General features: G+C 41.7%; 1 protein-coding gene and 2 long non-coding RNA genes across 6 annotated transcripts in view; 2 read left to right on the plus strand and 1 right to left on the minus strand.

The window, feature by feature from the left end:
• Positions 1-18,799, plus strand: part of LOC145421025 (uncharacterized) — a 353,506-nt gene that overhangs the window by 132,241 nt on the left and 202,466 nt on the right. The gene's annotated exons all lie outside the window — the stretch shown is intronic.
• LOC145421022 (uncharacterized) overlaps positions 1,844-18,799 on the minus strand; it is a 104,285-nt gene continuing 87,329 nt past the window's right edge. The window contains exons 1-5 of one of the 4 annotated variants that reach the window (XR_013902283.1): positions 6,160-6,228; positions 5,788-5,866; positions 4,623-4,714; positions 3,764-3,921; positions 1,844-3,338 (exon numbers count right to left, since the gene is read on the minus strand). This is a non-coding gene — a long non-coding RNA (uncharacterized LOC145421022). Of the gene's footprint in view, positions 3,339-3,763; positions 3,922-4,622; positions 4,715-5,787; positions 6,033-6,159; positions 6,229-18,799 lie in introns of those variants that run through there. The other 3 variants (XR_013902285.1, XR_013902282.1, XR_013902284.1) reach the window with 3 other exon arrangements.
• LOC113008488 (trace amine-associated receptor 4-like) lies at positions 7,248-8,390 on the plus strand. The gene is made up of 2 exons (XM_026145936.2): positions 7,248-7,411; positions 7,577-8,390. Exons 1-2 carry the CDS (start codon positions 7,248-7,250, stop codon positions 8,388-8,390), a joined length of 978 nt encoding a protein of 325 aa, XP_026001721.2.

Below are 18,799 nucleotides of genomic sequence, written 5' to 3' on the forward strand. Positions count from 1 at the left end.
TCTTTCATCAGGTACATTTTAAAGTTCAGTATTTCAAAGCAGGAGTTATGAAGAATCATGCTGGCATTAGGACTAATAATATGTACTTACAAAGTCAAAGTTTTTTAATTATGCTAGAATATTGGAAGACAATCAACTTTTAGTGTATTCTGCTTATTAATTATTCTGAAATAGAGACGTGACCTTAACTGTACAGAAGCACTAAACAACTGACAATCAGTCAGCTCGGGCTGTGTTTAATCAAAGATTAAACACAGCCCGAGCTGTCATGCACAGTGAGTCTGATCCTTTGCTGTGAGAGTCTGACAAGCATGTTTCTGCTCAGTTTGGAAGAAATAATATCACAATGTTGATCTTTCTTTCCAATATTCCTTCTCTTTTACAACATAAACTGTGATCAAGGATGTTCACAGCATGTAATAATACTGACAGTCCAGGGCATTGTGGTCTGTTGAGCTAGGGTTAGGGTTAGCAATTCAGACATATGTAATCAATATTAAACGTCTCTGATGTGGGCCACTGTCCGCAGTGTTGGGAAGTCCATACCAGGCTGGAACGAGTCAAGGTAGGTGAGCATCCACGAGAAGACACAGCAGATACATCCTACTAATACTGACAGGACCAGGAGACTCCAGAAACCCAGCATCTTCTCTTCAGTGCCATCCTCGCCTGTCACCCTCTCTGCCCGCAGCTCTTTGAGTATGGGGTGGAGAAGGGCGCAGAGAAACCCTTATTACTAATTTGTATTATAATTCAATTTTCATGAAATATTCATATTCAGTATCGGTCCTTTTATATTAATAACCACGTATCCCCCCAGGCTCATGGTGGGGCAGGGCTCTGTCCTGGGATGCTTGAGTACAAGGTAATGTACACCTGACCAGGTACCCAGGCTGTCAGAATTGTTTTCAATATTTGGTTCAAAAACATGAGTGACAACAAAAATCCAACTAGGATTCTTGCATATGATGAATGAAGTCTGTCTTTGACTGTATTGTCCAGCTGATCCATCAAACCCCCAGCAGGTGAACCTTATTCATGACATAACACGGCAACAATGTAAAAAATGAAACAGCAACAGTCTAAATGTAAAGTGCATTCTAAACTCCTCTTCAATAAATCATATGCAAAGAGTCATTCAGGACTGTAAAACGTGAACTACAGAACCCAGAGTCTTCATCATTAAATCTCTGGTTGCTTCATTTTTCTATCCTCTATCAGATACTTTAAGGTTAGGTTAGGTAAACTTGCATTCTCATGGTGAGGCAAAGTGCTTTATGTGTGTGTGCGTGTCATGAACGGCTATAAAAGGCCTATAATTAAAGAACAAAGCGGGGTTTGAGTTAGAGTTGCGGCAGACTGTCACTACTTGTAAATGGAACGCAGCCTTCCTACGGCGGACAGCTAATAACAGGAATCGGACGCGGTCCACCCAAGTCCACAGCAACCACCATAGCAACCGCCTAGCATGACCTTAAAAACATATTCTGTCTTCATAACTATCAAACACGTGAAATGACTTGCAAAGTGTTTAAGTGTTACAGCTGCAGAGAGCTGTGGCGGTATCTTTGGAAGCTGTTTACATAGCTAATAATATACGATGTAACCATGGAGACAGTCAGTCACGTGAGCTAGCGGTGCACGTTTACTACAGTAAATAAGGTGATTGCGTGCACACGCTGCAGAGGGTAAAGACATTACTTCAATATTGTTTTATATTGATATATATTTGCCTTCTGTTGACCATCACCTCAGGTTCACCATCACAGTTTCAGCATACAGATGCACACTGTCTAAATATGAACACATTCAAAAACTTATGTCACAGAAATAAGCACAGCTGTTCATGTTTGTCATTAGAGTTTTATTTGTAAGAAAATTATGAGCTTCATATTGTGCATCAAATAAAAGAACATTTCACAACTCTGAGTCAACAGAAACAGGAAACAGAAATGTCTCTAATGTAGACATGTACAGTGTAGTGTAAGCATTAAAAGATCATAAAGGAAACACTAACATTTATGTGAAACTAATTGTAATAAAAAATGAGCAGGTGCTTTATAGATGTAAAAGAAAGAATCTGAAAACAACACTTTTGGTCTAAGTGATCAAAGTAGAAAACAGAACTGATGTTCAAGAACAAACCGTAGCTGCACTAATATTACACATCTCCAGTGTTGTGGTGAACAGACATGTTGCTTTTAAAACCACATGCAGTGTGTGACCGTGACTGTTCACTGAGACCATGAACGCCACTTCGCTGAAGCCTTCGCCTTCTTCTTCTTCTTCTTCTTCTTCTTCTAAATTGGAAGCAGAAGGAGCTGCTTTGATCTACTGAAAGGAAAAAGCAGAACATCTGAGCTGAAACCAGTCAGCTGAAACCATTAAGACAGGAACAATCATTCAATGCAGTGTCTCAGGTGGCTTAGCCTGTTACAACTGTTGATACAAGCTAAATACGGTTAACACACAGTGTCAGGGAGCTCCAGTGTGGGAACTAGTGGCTTTAGGTTTGTAGTCATTTAACTTTCATCCATCCATTCATTTAATTCAGAAGGAAGAAATGTCAGGTTGGTGCAGGCTGGTTACATGCATTTGGTCCCATGCTGTCTTTAACTAAATGACTTGGTTCACTTTATGGCTGGGCTGTATGTGGGGTTATATCATGTTATTTGGGCAGGAGTACCTGTCCCCTGTTAGACTTAGAAAGTTTCTCCATAAGTAGAGTTTCTAACTCTTCTAGCACATCTGTGGCTGACAGCTTTTTGGTGGCTCTTTTTACCCCACACTGGTTGTGAGTGTGTAAATAGCCCCACTAGTTCTTTTGGGTTGCAGTTAACTTGGGAGGAAGAGGTAGGTCTGCCATGACTAGATGAATAACAATTATCTGGGATACATAAATTTCATAATGCATGCATGTATCTCTATAAACCTGCCTGAGGGCTGCCATTTTTACATTCAGTTATTTCTTTGTTGAATCTAAATAATGAATGTGTTACAGTTAAACTGACACTGGTCAGTGTAAATGGCTCATTGGGACACAGAAACCTTTAAATTAAACCCATCACCTGATATCGAGTGTCAAACAATATCACAGCTGTAAAAGCTGTTTACAGTCACAATTTATAAAACTATGATTGTAAATAAATTCAAACAAGTGAGCTTTTCTCTTTGTGCTGAATATCAACACTGTGATTTCTTAGACTGTAAGCTTTACTTTAGCGCAACCAGTTGTAGAAGCTGCCTCTCCAAATGTCTTTTGATAACAAGAAAAAAATACCTTTTCAGTCCACGGCCAGAAGTTCTTCTCTGACATCTTCTGCAATCGGCTTTGTCTGCTGGTTTGAAGACAATAAACCACAAAAAGATGATTTAGCCACTTTGTCTGCGTCATGCAGCTCGAATGTGTCGTGTAACGATGTTGAATAGCCGTCGTTATCCCTCTGCTGTGTCAGTAGGATTGTACTGTACAGCATCTCATTGATATGTGAGGAATGCTAATGTAACACGATAACAGACTTACATCATTAAAACATAAAAGACAGGAGATATTTAGATATTTTTATATTTATATTACATTTTATAGCTGACGGATATTACTAAATAGATAGAATTTACTAAATAGCTGGATGAACATGAAAAATATGTCTATAATAACAAATGACCATGAGAGCCAGTAGAATGAATTCAACTGGACACTCAAAAGACGTCCTTAAACGCTCTTTAAGTGGCAGAACAGATGAACAAACAGTTAATTGCTTACTTGAGATGAAATCTGCTCAGCTACTTTGAAAACAGCTTCTAACTGGTTCCTCCTTTAACAGGATGACTGCTCAGGGGTAAGGCCATCATGCAGTCCAGCAACCTTTATGGTTCTGCTTTGATTCACCAGGAACTATTAGGGAAACCTTCCAGCGCCTCCTGTGAAAGACACAGGCATAAACACAAACATTTATTAACATGTTCCACATCCTGTGGACAACAACGTACATGGATGCAGGTTTATTGTTAACTTTTGTAAGGTTTATTTAGTGAACATATCCAGCTGCAGCTCCACTGTGATCCTGAGCTGGATAAGCACTTAAGAAAATGTGTCAATAAATGGACAAACATCAACTTACTATATTTATCCAAACAGACGGGACCAATAATGCTTCACTGAGTTAGAGACTTTAACGTCTCTTCTATGTAAGAATGTCTCGTGCTGATATACCTGCAAACTTGACAACAAAGGTTTTTCAGACTACATGTAGCTGTCCTCTATGTCAGCTCACACATTTACATTTATGACACACTTATTTCTGCTTTCCCATTTTATAATTATTACTTACATTTTGATTCGATACCTTGAGTTTGTAAATGATCAGATTACATAATTGGAATACAATGTATCCAATTCAGGGTTGCGGGAGGATGAAGCCTATCCCAGCTGATACAGGACAAAGACAGGCTGCCAGTTTATTGCAGGTCTAACACAATATGTGTAACAGAAAATCCACTTACATGTTTGATATTTCTTATAATAATCAGAATTATGACTATTATTTAAAGGTTTCTTCATAAATACATTTTGATTTTTTATAACCTCTAAAATATAAACCTGAGCTGTTTCAGATTCTGACCTCTGACCTCACTGCAGCTCCCTCTTGGAAGTACGTCTGCTTCTTTTCTACCCCCAGTGTTGACCGCCTGCCCTTGATATCACGTACTGTACCTGAGGAACAAAAAAGGACAAACACTTGCCTTCATTTAAAAGTACATTCATACAGGGGTAATCTATGGAAACACACTAGTTCACCCTTTGGGAGGAATCAGCTCCTGTGAAACATTTCTGTAAATGAACATCATGTGGAGAATGAATGAAATGAGTTCTTCAGGTGACTCAGCAGTCCCACACTGACAAATGAAATCTAGTTAAACTATTAAGCATCTTTGCTCTTCTGAAATCTGTGTTAAACAACAACAAACATGAATTAGTAACAAAAATACAGCTGAGTAGAGGCTTTACAAACCACCAGCAGCCATAATGCTGAATTTTAATCTTCAAATGTTTCTGAGCCGTCTTCAACCTGCTTTTAAAACATTAAACTCCCACAGTCAATGCAGCCTGACTCAATCCTAGATGTTCAGCACACAGAGACACAGAGGTGCCGTTTAAAGTTCAGTGATAACCTGAGTCACTGATCATTTGCAGTATTACAGAGTCTGGCAGTCTTTGCATGATGTCCACGTCACTGTACGTTTCTAGCTGACTCTCTGGTGTGACAGGTGTGCCAGCAGGAAAGAGTAATAATAACCTGCATCCTGAGGTTTGTCATGCAGGATTAAAGGAGCCAGGCTTTGTTCACACAGCTAGGATTGTATTTTACACTGACCCTGGGTCAGTATAAGTATCATACAGTTTAAACGAAGCACTGAAACTTGCACATATTTATTATAGATGCACTGAAGCTAATCGAGATATTTGCTGTCAGTCTGTGGCTGCGATTAAACACTTTACTGGAAACTTTATGAACTAGTAACTTCATCAGTCATGATAGAAGCTAATATTTCTGTGCTAACATCGTTTAACCAGTAACAGCTTTCCTCCAATATAAGCTAACGTTTACACCGTAACTTTAAGCTAGCACCATAAAGACGGTAAAACACGTAATAATATCTACAAATGCATCTTAAAGCTGTTATATTAGCACTCTGTGTATTACTAACATAACCACATTAACATTACTGACACTCGCTGACTTTTAATAGTCAGTCTATAAATGCTGTCCGTTTAAATGGTCTTACCTGTACACACTGCATATCCACCGGATTGCAGCCAGAGTGGATTCTGGAGTCTTCCACGCTCCTGTTAGTGATCCTCCATCTGGATGGATGAGAACAACCTTCTGAACAATCTAGCAGGAGATGGCCCATATCTATGGGACTGATTTGTGCTAATAACGCCCATTGTATGGACTGATAACAGCCGAAGCGGGTGAATAAAGTCACCCAGTAGCTAGCTGTGCCATTACCCAGCATACATCACTCCCTCCATAAATGCAACAAACGATACAAAAGTATCATTCTACCTGTTTTTCAGGTAGTTGTTTACATTATATAATTTATTGTGTTCTGTATACGTCACTACAATGTGATTTGGAAAATGTCTAAATATACCGACAACAGGCACTTCCGCGGCAATCTCTTCAATCGGAGGACCCTTCACGTCAATTCCCGACGCAAGGGGGGTACCTGCGCGTCCATAAGTGCAGCAGAGGGAGCCTGACCATGCGTCACACGTTTGACGAGTTGGGAGTGAGAACGTGTTGGAACAGTCCATGTTGGGGTGTGTGGGGTCTTTGAGGGTGGAGGCAGCTCTCCTCTGGACTCTGCAATGGTAGATGCTCTGGAGAGAGGGCAGCGTACTTCTGGTGATCTTCTCTGCAGTTGTTATCACTCTCTGCAGGCATTTGCGGTCAATGTCAGTAGTGCTGCTGTACCATGCAGTGATGCAGCTGGTCAGTGTGGGCTCCACAATACAGCTGTAGAACCTGCTGAGGATTTTGGCCGACATGCAGAATTTCCTCTGCCTCCTCACGTATTACAGCCGCTGCTGAGCCTTCTTGACTTTCAAGATAAAGACCCTATAACGATACACATAAGGCCCACCAATCACACAAACACCTATGTGCAAGCACGTGCCTACAATGGGAAGAAAAAACTCAATTTAATTCGAAAAAACCTCCAGTAGAACTAGGCTTGGGGAGGGGCAGCCGTATTGTAAACTCCCGAATCTCCTCTGAACCCTCACAAAGCAAACAGAGAGGCAGCACATTATAACTTCTTAGCCAGTTTTAGGGCTTTGTCACCCTGGTTGCAGTGACCTTCCAGCTCTCAGAGGACCTTCAGAGCAGGTCAAGGGAGCCGATTAGGTCCAACTGTCAATCCTTAACCACTCAGCCTTCCCTTTCAGGATAAATGACAGTTTGCCATCATCCACTCAATGGTACTCACCTAATATTCATATCACTGGACTATGGAAGTAAGTAAGAACACGTGGGGGGGAAAAGCACCACAGAAAAGCCCCAGTGGACCAGAAATTGAGAACTGTTTTACTATGAGGTGACAGTATGCTGTCACACAGTATATTACAGGAATAGAAAAACCACACCAGCAACAACAACAGAGGTGTGGAAGAAGGAGGGGAGGATGAATATAAAGACGACAGACACATTTTAGTTCAGTTTGCCGTTCTTCCAGCAGTGATGGAGGAAACTGAACTCTGCTTTCAACAACTCTTTAACACCTCCTGCATGAGGCCCAGGCGTCCACACTTTGAGATCATGCTGACTTATATTTTGCTGTCCTTCATTTCTCTGCTTACTGTGATTCTTAACCTGTTGGTCATCATCTCCGTCTCACATTTCAGGTAGAAAGGTATCAAACTGAATTGATCTCAAGCAGTAAGAAAGACATTTCTTTTCACAGATAGTATTTCTTTTCTTTTTAAGCCTCTGCACTATATACTTCAATTTGAATAACACTTGATAGAGAAAACTAAATATAAAATATTGTGTTTTCTCTCCCTATTCAGGCAGCTCCACAGCCCCACCAACCTCCTGCTCCTTTCTCTGGCTGTCGCTGATTTCTGTGTGGGCCTCCTCTTGTTCTTCCAAATTGTGCTGATAGATGGCTGCTGGTTCCTCGGTGACATCATGTGCACTCTGTATCAATACCTAGCATATGTCATCACCTCGGCCTCCATAGGAACCATGGTGATCATATCTGTTGATCGATATTTGGCTATTTGTTACCCTCTGCATTACTCCACCAAGATCACACAACAAAGAGTTAAAATTGTTGTCTGTTTGTGTTGGATCTGTTCTGTCATCTTTCAAAGTCTGATTCTGATGGATAACCTGGAGCAACCAGGCAGGTATAACTCTTGCATTGGAGAGTGTGTCTTTGTCATTAATTACATCGCAGGACTTGTTGATGTTACTTTTTCCTTTATTGTTCCCTTTACTGTGATTGTAGTTTTGTATCTGAGAGTGTTTGTGGTGGCTGTGTCTCAGGCTCGTGCCATGAGGTCTCAGCTTGCAGTCACTCACCAGCGATCAGTAACAGTAACTGCAAAGAAATCGGAGCTGAAAGCAGCCTGGACTCTTGGTATTGTTGTTGTTGTGTTTCTTATATGTATGTGTCCATATTACTGTGTGGCTCTCACAGGCCAAGACAGCTTGCCAAGTGCTTCATCACTGACATTTGTTCTATGCTTAGCCTACTTTAACTCATGTCTGAACCCCATTATATATGTCTTTTTCTACCCCTGGTTCAGAAAATCTATAAAAGTCATTGTTACTCTTCAGATACTGCAGCCTGACTCTTCTAAAGTCACCATGCGTTAGACCAAGATTTTGAAACTCTTCATCACACACAAACAAACACACACACACACACATGCGCACACACACACACACACACACACACATGCACGCGCGCGCACACACAAACACACACACAAATAAATAAACTACTCACAACTAATAAAGTACTCATTGGTTTTCTTATATGTTTTGAAAAGACCCAAAGCCGAAGTCCTTTACAATGACAGCTGCATTTTTTCTTGTTGATGATTCTTTAAATAATAGATGAAGTAATGTGAACAGAGTGGAAAAAAGCCTTTGTAGTGCATATGTAGTATGTCTTTACATTTTTATGTTAGGCTAACAAACATAGAGTACTGTTCATTTTCACTTGTTTGCCCAAAGCACAAAATGTTTAATTAATGTGTAGTTAACACATTTTTACTCTTTTACTGTGCACTATTTTTTGTAGTCACCGTAGAAAAAAATGTATGCACATATAAGTAGTGTGTTGCTGCGTTGTGTCTGACAGTGAAAAGCAAAAAGATAGACCTCCAAGCAAATAACTTGCCCACTCCAGCTCCCATAACGAAATATAAACAGGTGGGACAAGAGTTAGCTCAGCCCACTACAACTTCCAAGCTTGCAGGACTTATCTGTTCATGCTAACATTAGCAGTGCCTATACACATCCGTGGCAGACATTCAATTCAGTTTTATTTATATAGCACCAAATCACAACAGCAGTCGCCTCAAGACACTTTATATTGTACAGTAGACCCTACAATAATAGATACAGAGAAAAACCCAACAATCACATGACCCCCTATCAGAGATGGGCAGTAATGCGTTACTTGTAACGCGTTACTGTAATCTGATTACTTTTTTCAAGTAACGAGTAAAGTAAGGGATTACTATTGCAAAAACGGTAATTAGATTACCGTTACTTTCCCGTAGGAACGCTGCCTCACTGCATTACTAAAACCGTGATTTTTTGCGAGAATGTCTCACGACAATGACGTAAGCGAGTGCGCCGTTAGTGACAACAGCTGTGTGCAGATCAACAATGGATCACATATCGATTGTGGGAGAGAGTATGAGCGTGCAGCGTTTAAAGCGTGGAAGTACTGACCTTATTTTGAGTTTGATTCCATAAAAAGTGACAAAAACATTAGCGTCCAACGTGCATGAAAAACCCCCCTAAACTTCCAAGCAAGCACTGAGTGCGCAACGACATAATGGGAAATTCACAGAGAAACACGTGGATTCTTCAACTGACCGCGGCACACCTGCACAAGGGTAAACCTCCGCCTACGCCAGTCCTGCTTTACAGGTGAAAATAGAGCAACAGGACCGCTGAGTCTTTGACTTTATTTATTTTCTGCTGTGTTTTACTTGCATCTATTTGAAAGAGTGAGTGTAAACACAAAAAATATTTTATTTTATGTGCTGGAATGTGTAGAAAATAGGTTTAAATGTTAAACTAATTTATTCAAGTAAGAGAATGTTGCATATAATTAAATTTTTGCTTGATGCATAAAGTTAAAAGATTAAAACTGATAAAACAAGTTAAAAAAGAGACTTTTCCATTTGATTACATTTTGTATGATGGATTATGCAGAAAAAGTAGAATTGGGCTGAAAGATCTATCACTTTATCACCTCTTCAGGTTGTAAATCGTGTTTTTAAAAAGTAACTAAGTAACTAAGTAATTAATTACTTTTGAAAATAAGTAATCAGTAAAGTAACGGGATTACTTTTTTGGGGAGGTAATCAGTAATTAGTTACTGATTACTTTTTTCAAGTAACTTGACCAACACTGCCCCCTATGAGCAAGCACTTTGGCGACAGTTGGAAGGAAAAACTCCCTTTTAACAGTAAAAAACCTCCAGCAGAACCAGGCTCAGGGAGGGGCGGGGCCATCTGCTGTGATTGGTTGGGGTGAGAGAAGGAAGACAGGATAAAGACATGCTGTGGAAGAGAGACACAGATTAATAACAGGTATGATTCAATGCAAAGAGATCTATTAATACATAGTGAGTGAGAAAGGTGACTGGAAAGGAAAAACTCAATGCGTCATGGGAATCCCCGGCAGCCTACGTCTATTTAAATACTCTAGGAACAACAAGTAGGCCTGCAGAGCGAGAGCGAAGTGCTCTAATAAGGTGATATAGTACAATAAGGTCATTAAGATAAGATGGGGCCCGATTATGTAAGACCTTGTATGTGAGGAGCAGGATTTTGAATTAACTGAAGGCTTTTCAGTGAGTTTTTAGGACATCCTGATAATAATGAATTACAGTCGTCCAGCCTGGAAGTAATAAATGCATGAACTAGTTTTTCAGCGTCACTAAGAGACAGGATATTTTAGAGATGTTGCACAAATGGAAGAAAGCAGTCTTACATATTTGTTTAATATATGCGTTGAAGGACATGTCCTGGTCAAAAATGACTCCAAGGTTCCTCACAGTGTTACTGGAGGCCAAGGTAATGCCATCCAGAGTAAGAATCTGCTTAGATACCATATTTCTAAGCTTTTCAGGGCCGAGTACAATAACCTCAGTTTTATCTGAATTAAGAAGCAGAAAGTTAGCGGCCATCCAGGTCTTTATGTCTTTAAGACATTCCTGCAGTTTAACTCATTGGTGTGTGTTATCTGGCTTCATGGACAGATAGAGCTGGGTGTCATCTGCATAGCAGTGAAAATGTATGCTATGTCTTCTAATGATACTGCCTAAGGAAAGCATGTATAATGTAAACAGAATTGGTCCTAGCACTGAACCCTGTGGAACTCCATAATTAACCTCAGTGTGTGAAGAGGACTCTCCATTTACATGACAAACTGGAGTCTAATAGATAGATATGATACAAACCACTGCAGCACAGTACCTGTAATACCTACAGCATGTTCTAATCGCTCTAATAGGATATTATGGTCGACAGTATCGAACGCTGCACTGAGGTCTAGCAGGACAAGCACAGAGATGAGTCCACTGTCAGAGGCCATAAGAAGATCATTTGTAACCTTCACTAAAGCTGTTTCTGTGCTGTGATGAGCTCTGAAACCTGACTGAAACTCTTCAAATAAGCCATTCCTCTGCAGATGATCTGTTAGGTGTTTGACAACTACTCTTTCAAGGATGTTTGATATGAAAGGAAGGTTGGAGATTGGCCTATAATTAGCTAAGACTGCTGGGTCTAGAGATGCTTTTTGAGTAAAGGTTTAACTACAGCCAGCTTGAAGGCCTGTGGTACATAGCTGATTATTAGCGATAGATTGATCATATTTAAGGTCGAAGAATTAATTAATGGCAGGATTTCTTTGAGCAGTTTTGTAGGAATGGTGTAACCCATATCACCTACGCATTGTCACATGACCCACGTCAGCTGATTTGAGGCCCCTCTCCTGATTTGCTCCTTCCACGTCGTGGCAAGTATGAAAACTGGCTGTGGAGGGATACTTTCGGGTTCGACCTCTTCTGTGGCTGTAAGCTGATGGCGTTTAGAACGGCGTTGGAAAACAAAGCGTTTTCTCCCCTCCATTCGTCTATAAAATTGTATCACCTCAGCAGTAAGTGTCCTTAACATCTACCAAAAGCAACCTTTTAGTTGTCAGTAACGAGTCGATCGTTTCCGCGATTAAAAAATTACTTTGTTCGGCGGCGTTCTCACCGCAAGTAGAACTCCGGTTCGAAAACTGGTTTTTTTTTAACACTTTTATTTATTTAAGCACTTAAATGGGTTTTCTATGAAACAAATTGCAATTGACTGATTATTGTTATATGTTGCCTTGAATTCGGCTATGCTGTCTGTTAGACAGTTGTTTTTCTTTAATGTTGTTTCTGTATTTGTTTGTAGTGAACGCTACTGGAATGTATGGATTAAGTTACGTAGCCAAGATGATTAATAATTTAACTGTTGTACATTTGTGACTGATGATGATGATGATAATTCATGATTCGTATTGTTGCATAGACTTGCAGAAAAATGTATTTGTTTACCGGTAAACTGAATTGAACTTGATGTGCTAATGCAGTGGTCCCCTACCCCCGGGCCTCGAACCGGTACCGGTCCGTGAGTCGTTTGGTACCGGGCCGAGAGAGTTGAGGCTCATGTGTGAAATGTATAGTTTTCAGGGTTTTTATCGGTTTTCAGCGTTATTTTGTTATCGTTTTTATCGTTAACTCGGTTTTCCTGGGTTTTTTCACGTGTGTTATGAATAAATCTTCTTTTTTTCGGTACCGGTACTAGTTTTATTTTCCGCGACACCTTAAAGGCCGGTCCGTGAAAATATTGTCGGGCATAAACCGGTCCGTGGTGCAAAAAAGGTTGGAGACCGCTGTGCTAATGGACATTTTTCTGGCCTACAGGTCAGGGTTTTTTTTCCCACCTTGAATTGATCTTCTTCATATTGAAGTGGCGAGCCGGATGGGCCATTCTTTTTTCCCCTCTTTTCCCCCACTTTGCAGTCTTTGGATTACGGACATATTTCCCCATTACATGAAGCTGGACCCTAAGGAGGAATTCCTTAAAAGCAAACTTTAAAAAAGAAACTTTAACAAAGGACCAAAAGGACACTTAACAAAAGGACTCTTGCACAGAAAAAAATCACAGAATTAATTTATTAATTAATTGTGGGCATTTATTTATGTTGTGTGTTGTTTTAATTATTTTGTTCCATCTCCCCTTTCCCCCATTTATTCAATATATTTTTGGTTTTTCCTCAACAAGATATTGCAGTCTCTGGTCTCGTCATTCACACCATCTAGGCTGCATAAAGAACTATTTCTTCTGCGCGTCAGTCAGTAAACTCTCCCATTGCAATAAAACTAGCCCTTAAATAACTTTGCGTTACAATGGGGTCTAAAAGACACGTTGATGGTTTGGAGGAAGTAATTATTGAAGTTAACTCAGAAAGATCAATTGGAGAGAAAGAGTCTAACTTAACATCAATGGTACTAAGAGTAGCTGTAGATAATATTACATCTGTGGGATGATTATTGGTAAGTTTTTCTCTAATGATAAAAATGTTATTTGTGAAGAAGTTCATGAAGTCATTACTAGTTAACGTTAAAGGGATGGTTGGCTCAACAGAGCTCTGACTGTTTGTCAGCCTGGCTACAGAGCTGAAGAGAACCCTGGGGTTGTTCTTATTTTCTTCAATCAGTGATGAATAGTAAGATGTTCCGGCTTTGCGGAGGGCTTTCTTATAAAGCAACAAACTATTTCTCCAGGCTAAATGATGATCCTCTAAGTTTGTGACACGTCATTTCCTCTCCAGCTTACGAGTCATCTGCTTTAGGCTACGTGTTTGAGAATTATACCACGGAGTCAGGTACTTCTGATTTGAGGCCTTAGTTTTCACAGGAGCTACAGTATCCAGAGTCGTACGTAGTGAGGAGGTAAAAATTATTAACAAGATAATCGACCTCTGTTGGGGTAGCGTTCAGATAGCTGCTCTGCTCTGTGTTGGTACAGGGCATTGAAGATGATAACAGTGGGTGGATTATATTCTTAAACTTAGTTACAGCGCTTTCAGAAAGACATCTACTTTGATAAAGTCTACTCTCCACCGCTGTGTAATCAATTATTGTAAATGTAAATGTTATCAGGAAATGATCAGACAGGAGAGGGTTTTCAGGAAACACTGTTAAATGTTCAGTTTCTATGCCATATGTTAAAACAAGATCTAGAGTGTGATTAAAGTGGTGGGTGGGTTCTTTTACATTTTGAGAGAAGCCAATTGAGTCTAATAACAGATTAAATGCCATGTTGAGGCTGTCATTTTTAGCATCTACATGGATGTTAAAATCACCCACAATAATTATTTTATCTGAGCTCAGAACTAAATTAGATAAAAAGTCTGCGAAATCAGAGAGAAACTCTGTGTAAGGCCCAGGTGGACGATAGATGATAACAAGTAAGACTGGTTTCTGAGTTTTACAACTTGGGTGGACGAGGCATCAGGCTTTCAAATGAATTAAAAGTCTGTCTGGGTCTTTGGTTGATTAATAGGCTGGTGTGAAAAATTGCTGCCACACCGCCCCCTCGGCCAGTGCTTTGAGATTTCTGGTAGTTAGAATGACTCGGGGGTGTTGATTCATTTAAACTAACATAATCATCCTGCTGCAACCAGGTTTCTGTAAGGCAGAGTGAATCGATTTGTTGATCAATTATTAAGTCATGTACTGACAGAGACTTGGAGGAGAGAGACCTAATATTTAATAATCCACATTTCACTGTTTTACTCTTTGGTTAAGATGTGGATACTGTATTGTTCTTTCTTTGTGATTTTTTAAGTTTAAGTTGTTTATTGGTGGTTTTTATTTTGTCTTTTGTCTGTTTGGGAGCTGAAGAATTTAAGAAGATGGCGCCGGTGAGGTCGGCTGCCGTCACGACCGCTCCGACCACTTTTTCTTTGTCTTTGCTTTTTAAGTTAGTTTTCAGCATTTCTAAATCGGCAAAATCATCACCATTGGGTACATTAGGTATGACAGTGACACTCTTGTTTCTATTGGTATACAATGTACTCACAATTCGAAGTTTTTAACTCCGGATCCGAGCTGGCCGAGTGAGATCTTGAGGGAGAACAAAGGGAAGCAGCGGCGGCCTAGAGGGAAGCGAGCCGGCGTCAGGAACAGGAGAACAAGCTTGACGACCTCAGGGCCAGGATAAAGTTCCAGAGAGACATTCGGGACTGCAATCTCCTCTGCTTCACCAAGACATGGCTGAACCCAGCGGTGCCGGACCACGCCATCCAGCCGGCCGAGTTCTTCTCGGTTCACCGCATGGACAGGACACGGGACTCGGGGAAGTCAAGGGGAGGCGGCGCGTGTTTAATGGTGAACAACAACTGGTGCAACAGTGCGAACGTTGTTCCTCTCACACGCTCCTGCACACCAAATCTGGAACTACTGTCCATCATGTGTCGTCCCTTTTATCTACCTCGGGAATTTACATCGGTCATTATAAGTGCCGTTTATATTCCACCACAAGCGGACACGGTCACCGCCTTATGCGAGCTGCATGAGGCACTCACACAGCACCAGACACAACACCGGGACGCTGCGCTTATTGTGACGGGGGACTTTAATAGCGCCAACCTCAAACGCGCAGCGCCGAACTTTTATCAACACATCACCTGCCCCACCAGAGGTGAAAGGACACTGGACCACTGCTACACTACGGTCGAGGATGGCTACAAGGCACAATCCCGCCCTCCGTTTGGCAAATCTGATCACGCCGCCATCTTCCTCATGCCAAAATACAAACAAAGGCTGAAACAGGAAGTTCCGGTTCAGAGGAAGGTCGCGCGCTGGACGCATCAATCAGTGGCCGCGTTACAGGACGCACTCGATGACGCAGACTGGGGCATGTTCAGAAACAGCTCCGATGATGATGTCAACGTGTTTACGGAAGCGGTTGTGGGATTCATCGGGAAACTAGCGGATGATACCGTGGAGACAAAGACTATCACAACGTTTCCCAACCAGAAGCCGTGGGTGGATAAAACCATCCGCGACGCTCTGAGATCCCGCACCGCTGCCTACAACACGGGACTCACGACGGGGGACATGGACCCGTACAAAGCTGCGTCATATAACGTGCGGAGGGCGGTAAAAGAGGCAAAGCAGCGCTACGGGAGGAAACTAGAGTCACAACTCCAACAGAGTGACTCTAGGAGCCTGTGGCGGGGACTAAGGACAATAACGGACTATAAAGCACCAACAACCGGTATGACGAACGCGGCCGTGACTCTGGCAGACGAGCTGAACACTTTCTATGCTCGCTTCGAGGCTGCAGCTAAGGACTCCAACGATGCTAGTGCTAGCGGCGCTAACGGCTGCAGACAGGAAGATACTGCCAGCACCGGAAACGTGCTCGTCATCTCCGAGCATGAAGTAAGGAGAGCCTTCAAGAGAGTGAACACCAGGAAAGCAGCAGGACCAGACGGCATCCCAGGTCGTATCCTAAGAGACTGCGCATACCAGCTAGCTCCTGTGTTCACGGAGATATTCAACATCTCTTTATCTCAGTCGGTGATCCCCACATGCTTCAAAGAGTCCATCATTGTTCCTGTCCCGAAGAAACCCCACCCTGCTTCTCTCAATGACTATCGCCCTGTAGCCCTCACCTCAGTAGTGATGAAGTGTTTTGAACGCCTGGTCAGAGACTTCATCATTTCTTCACTACCAGACACACTGGACCCACTACAGTTCGCTTACCGTCCAAATCGTTCCACAGACGATGCCATCTCTCATCTCCTCCACACATCACTCACTCACTTGGACATTAGAAGGGGGAATTATGTTAAAATGCTCTTCATAGACTACAGCTCTGCATTTAACACCATAATTCCCTCCACACTCACCACCAAGCTGGAGCATCTGGGACTCAGCTCATCTATGTGTCAGTGGATCTCCAACTTCCTAACTGGCAGACCACAGGCAGTAAGGATGGGCGGACATGTCTCAGCCTCCACCACTCTCAGCACTGGAGCCCCCCAGGGGTGTGTTCTGAGCCCCCTGCTGTACTCTCTGTACACATATGACTGCGTGGCCACTACCAGCTCCACCACCATCATCAAGTTTGCTGACGACACCGTCGTGGTGGGCCTGATCTCTGATAACAACGAGACGGCCTACCTGAAGGAGATTAGGAATCTGGAGAACTGGTGCCAGAGGAACAACCTCCTTCTAAACGTCAGTAAGACAAAGGAGCTGATAGTGGACTTCAGCACTAAGCAGGAGAGGAACTACCAGACCCCCGTCATCAACGAGTGCCCAGTGGAGAGAGTGGACAGCTTCAAATACCTCGGAGTTCACATCACGCAGGACCTGTCATGGTCCTGTCACATCAACTCCGTGGTGAAAAAGGCTCTTCAGCGTCTCTACCACCTCAGACGCTTGAGAGACTTCCAACTGCCCTCCAAGGTGCTCAGGAACTTTTACTCGTGCACCATAGAGAGCATCCTGACGGGAAACATCTTAACCTGGTTCGGGAACAGCACCATGCAGGACAGACGAGCTCTACAGAGGGTTGTGCGATCAGCTGAGCGCACCATCCGCTCCGAGCTCCCTGACCTGCACTCAATCTACAGCAGGCGGTGCTGGACCAAGGCCAGGAAGATCGTGAAGGACCTCAGCCATCCCAACAACAGACTGTTCTCTCTGCTGAGGTCAGGAAAGCGATTCCGCTCCCTGAAGACCAACACAGAGAGACTGAGGAGGAGCTTCTTCCCGCAGGCGATACGGTCTCTCAGTCACAATCACACCACCACACAGTACTGACCCACACATATAGTTCTTACACACACACTGGACATTCTGGACATTGTTTTCACTTCATCACTTAAATCACTGCTGCTGTTATTGTGTATATATTTATTTATACTTCTTGTGTATTTTGTTCATACATTCTTATATAGTTCTATATTGTGTATTTTGTTGTACAGTTATTTTATTTTCAATTTAATTTATATATTTTATCTTATTCTTTCCCAGTGTGTTGTACAGTTATTTCATTTTTAACCTTAATTTATATTTTATTCTTTCCTAGTTAAATTTACCCTTTTTAATTTTTCATATTTATTTCCTATCTTATTCATAGCCTTTTCCTTTTTTGTTTTCTTTAGGTCACGAGCAGTTGTCCAAGTATTTCACTACATATCGTACTGTGTATGACTGTGTACGTGACAAATAAAAATTTGAATTTGAATTTGAATTTGAATTTGACACAGTCTCTATGGAGATGGGTTTTGGGGGGGGTAGCAGGAGGAGAGAAGCTGCAGAGAGGCGTGTAAGACTGCAACTCTGCTTCCTGGTCCCAAATAATAAATAAATTTTAATAAATTTGTCCATATTTCTAGAAATGAGAGCTGCTCCATCCAAAGTGGGATGGATGCCGTCTCTCCTAACAAGACCAGGTTTCCTCCAGAAGGTTTGCCAATTATCTATGAAGCCCACATCATTTCTGGGACACCACTCAGACAGCCAGCAATTTAAGGAGAACATGCGGCTAAACATGTCACTCCTGGTCTGATTGGGGAGGGGACCAGAGAAAACTACAGAGTCCCACATTGTTTTGGCAAAGTTACACACCGATTCAATATTGATTTTAGTAACCTCCGATTGGCGTAACCGGGTGTCATTAGTGCCGACGTGAATTATGATTTTACTGAATTTACTTTTACCCTTAGCCAGCAGTTTTAAATTTCCCTCAATGTCGCCTGCTCTGGCCCCTGGAAGACAATTGACTATGGTTGCCGGTAGGGATGGGTATTGATAAGATTTTCATGATTCCGATTTCATTTTCGATTCTGTTTAACGATTCGATTCTTTATCGATTCTCTTATCGTTTCTTTTTAAAAAAGGAGAACACTAAGGTTGATTAGCTTAGAACTTTGTTTTATATCTTCTCTTTGAACAAGATAGAAATTTAGGAGTAACATGG

Source organism: Astatotilapia calliptera, chromosome 16 (assembly GCF_964374335.1).
Source record: "Astatotilapia calliptera chromosome 16, fAstCal68.1, whole genome shotgun sequence".
NCBI lineage: Eukaryota > Metazoa > Chordata > Actinopteri > Cichliformes > Cichlidae > Astatotilapia > Astatotilapia calliptera.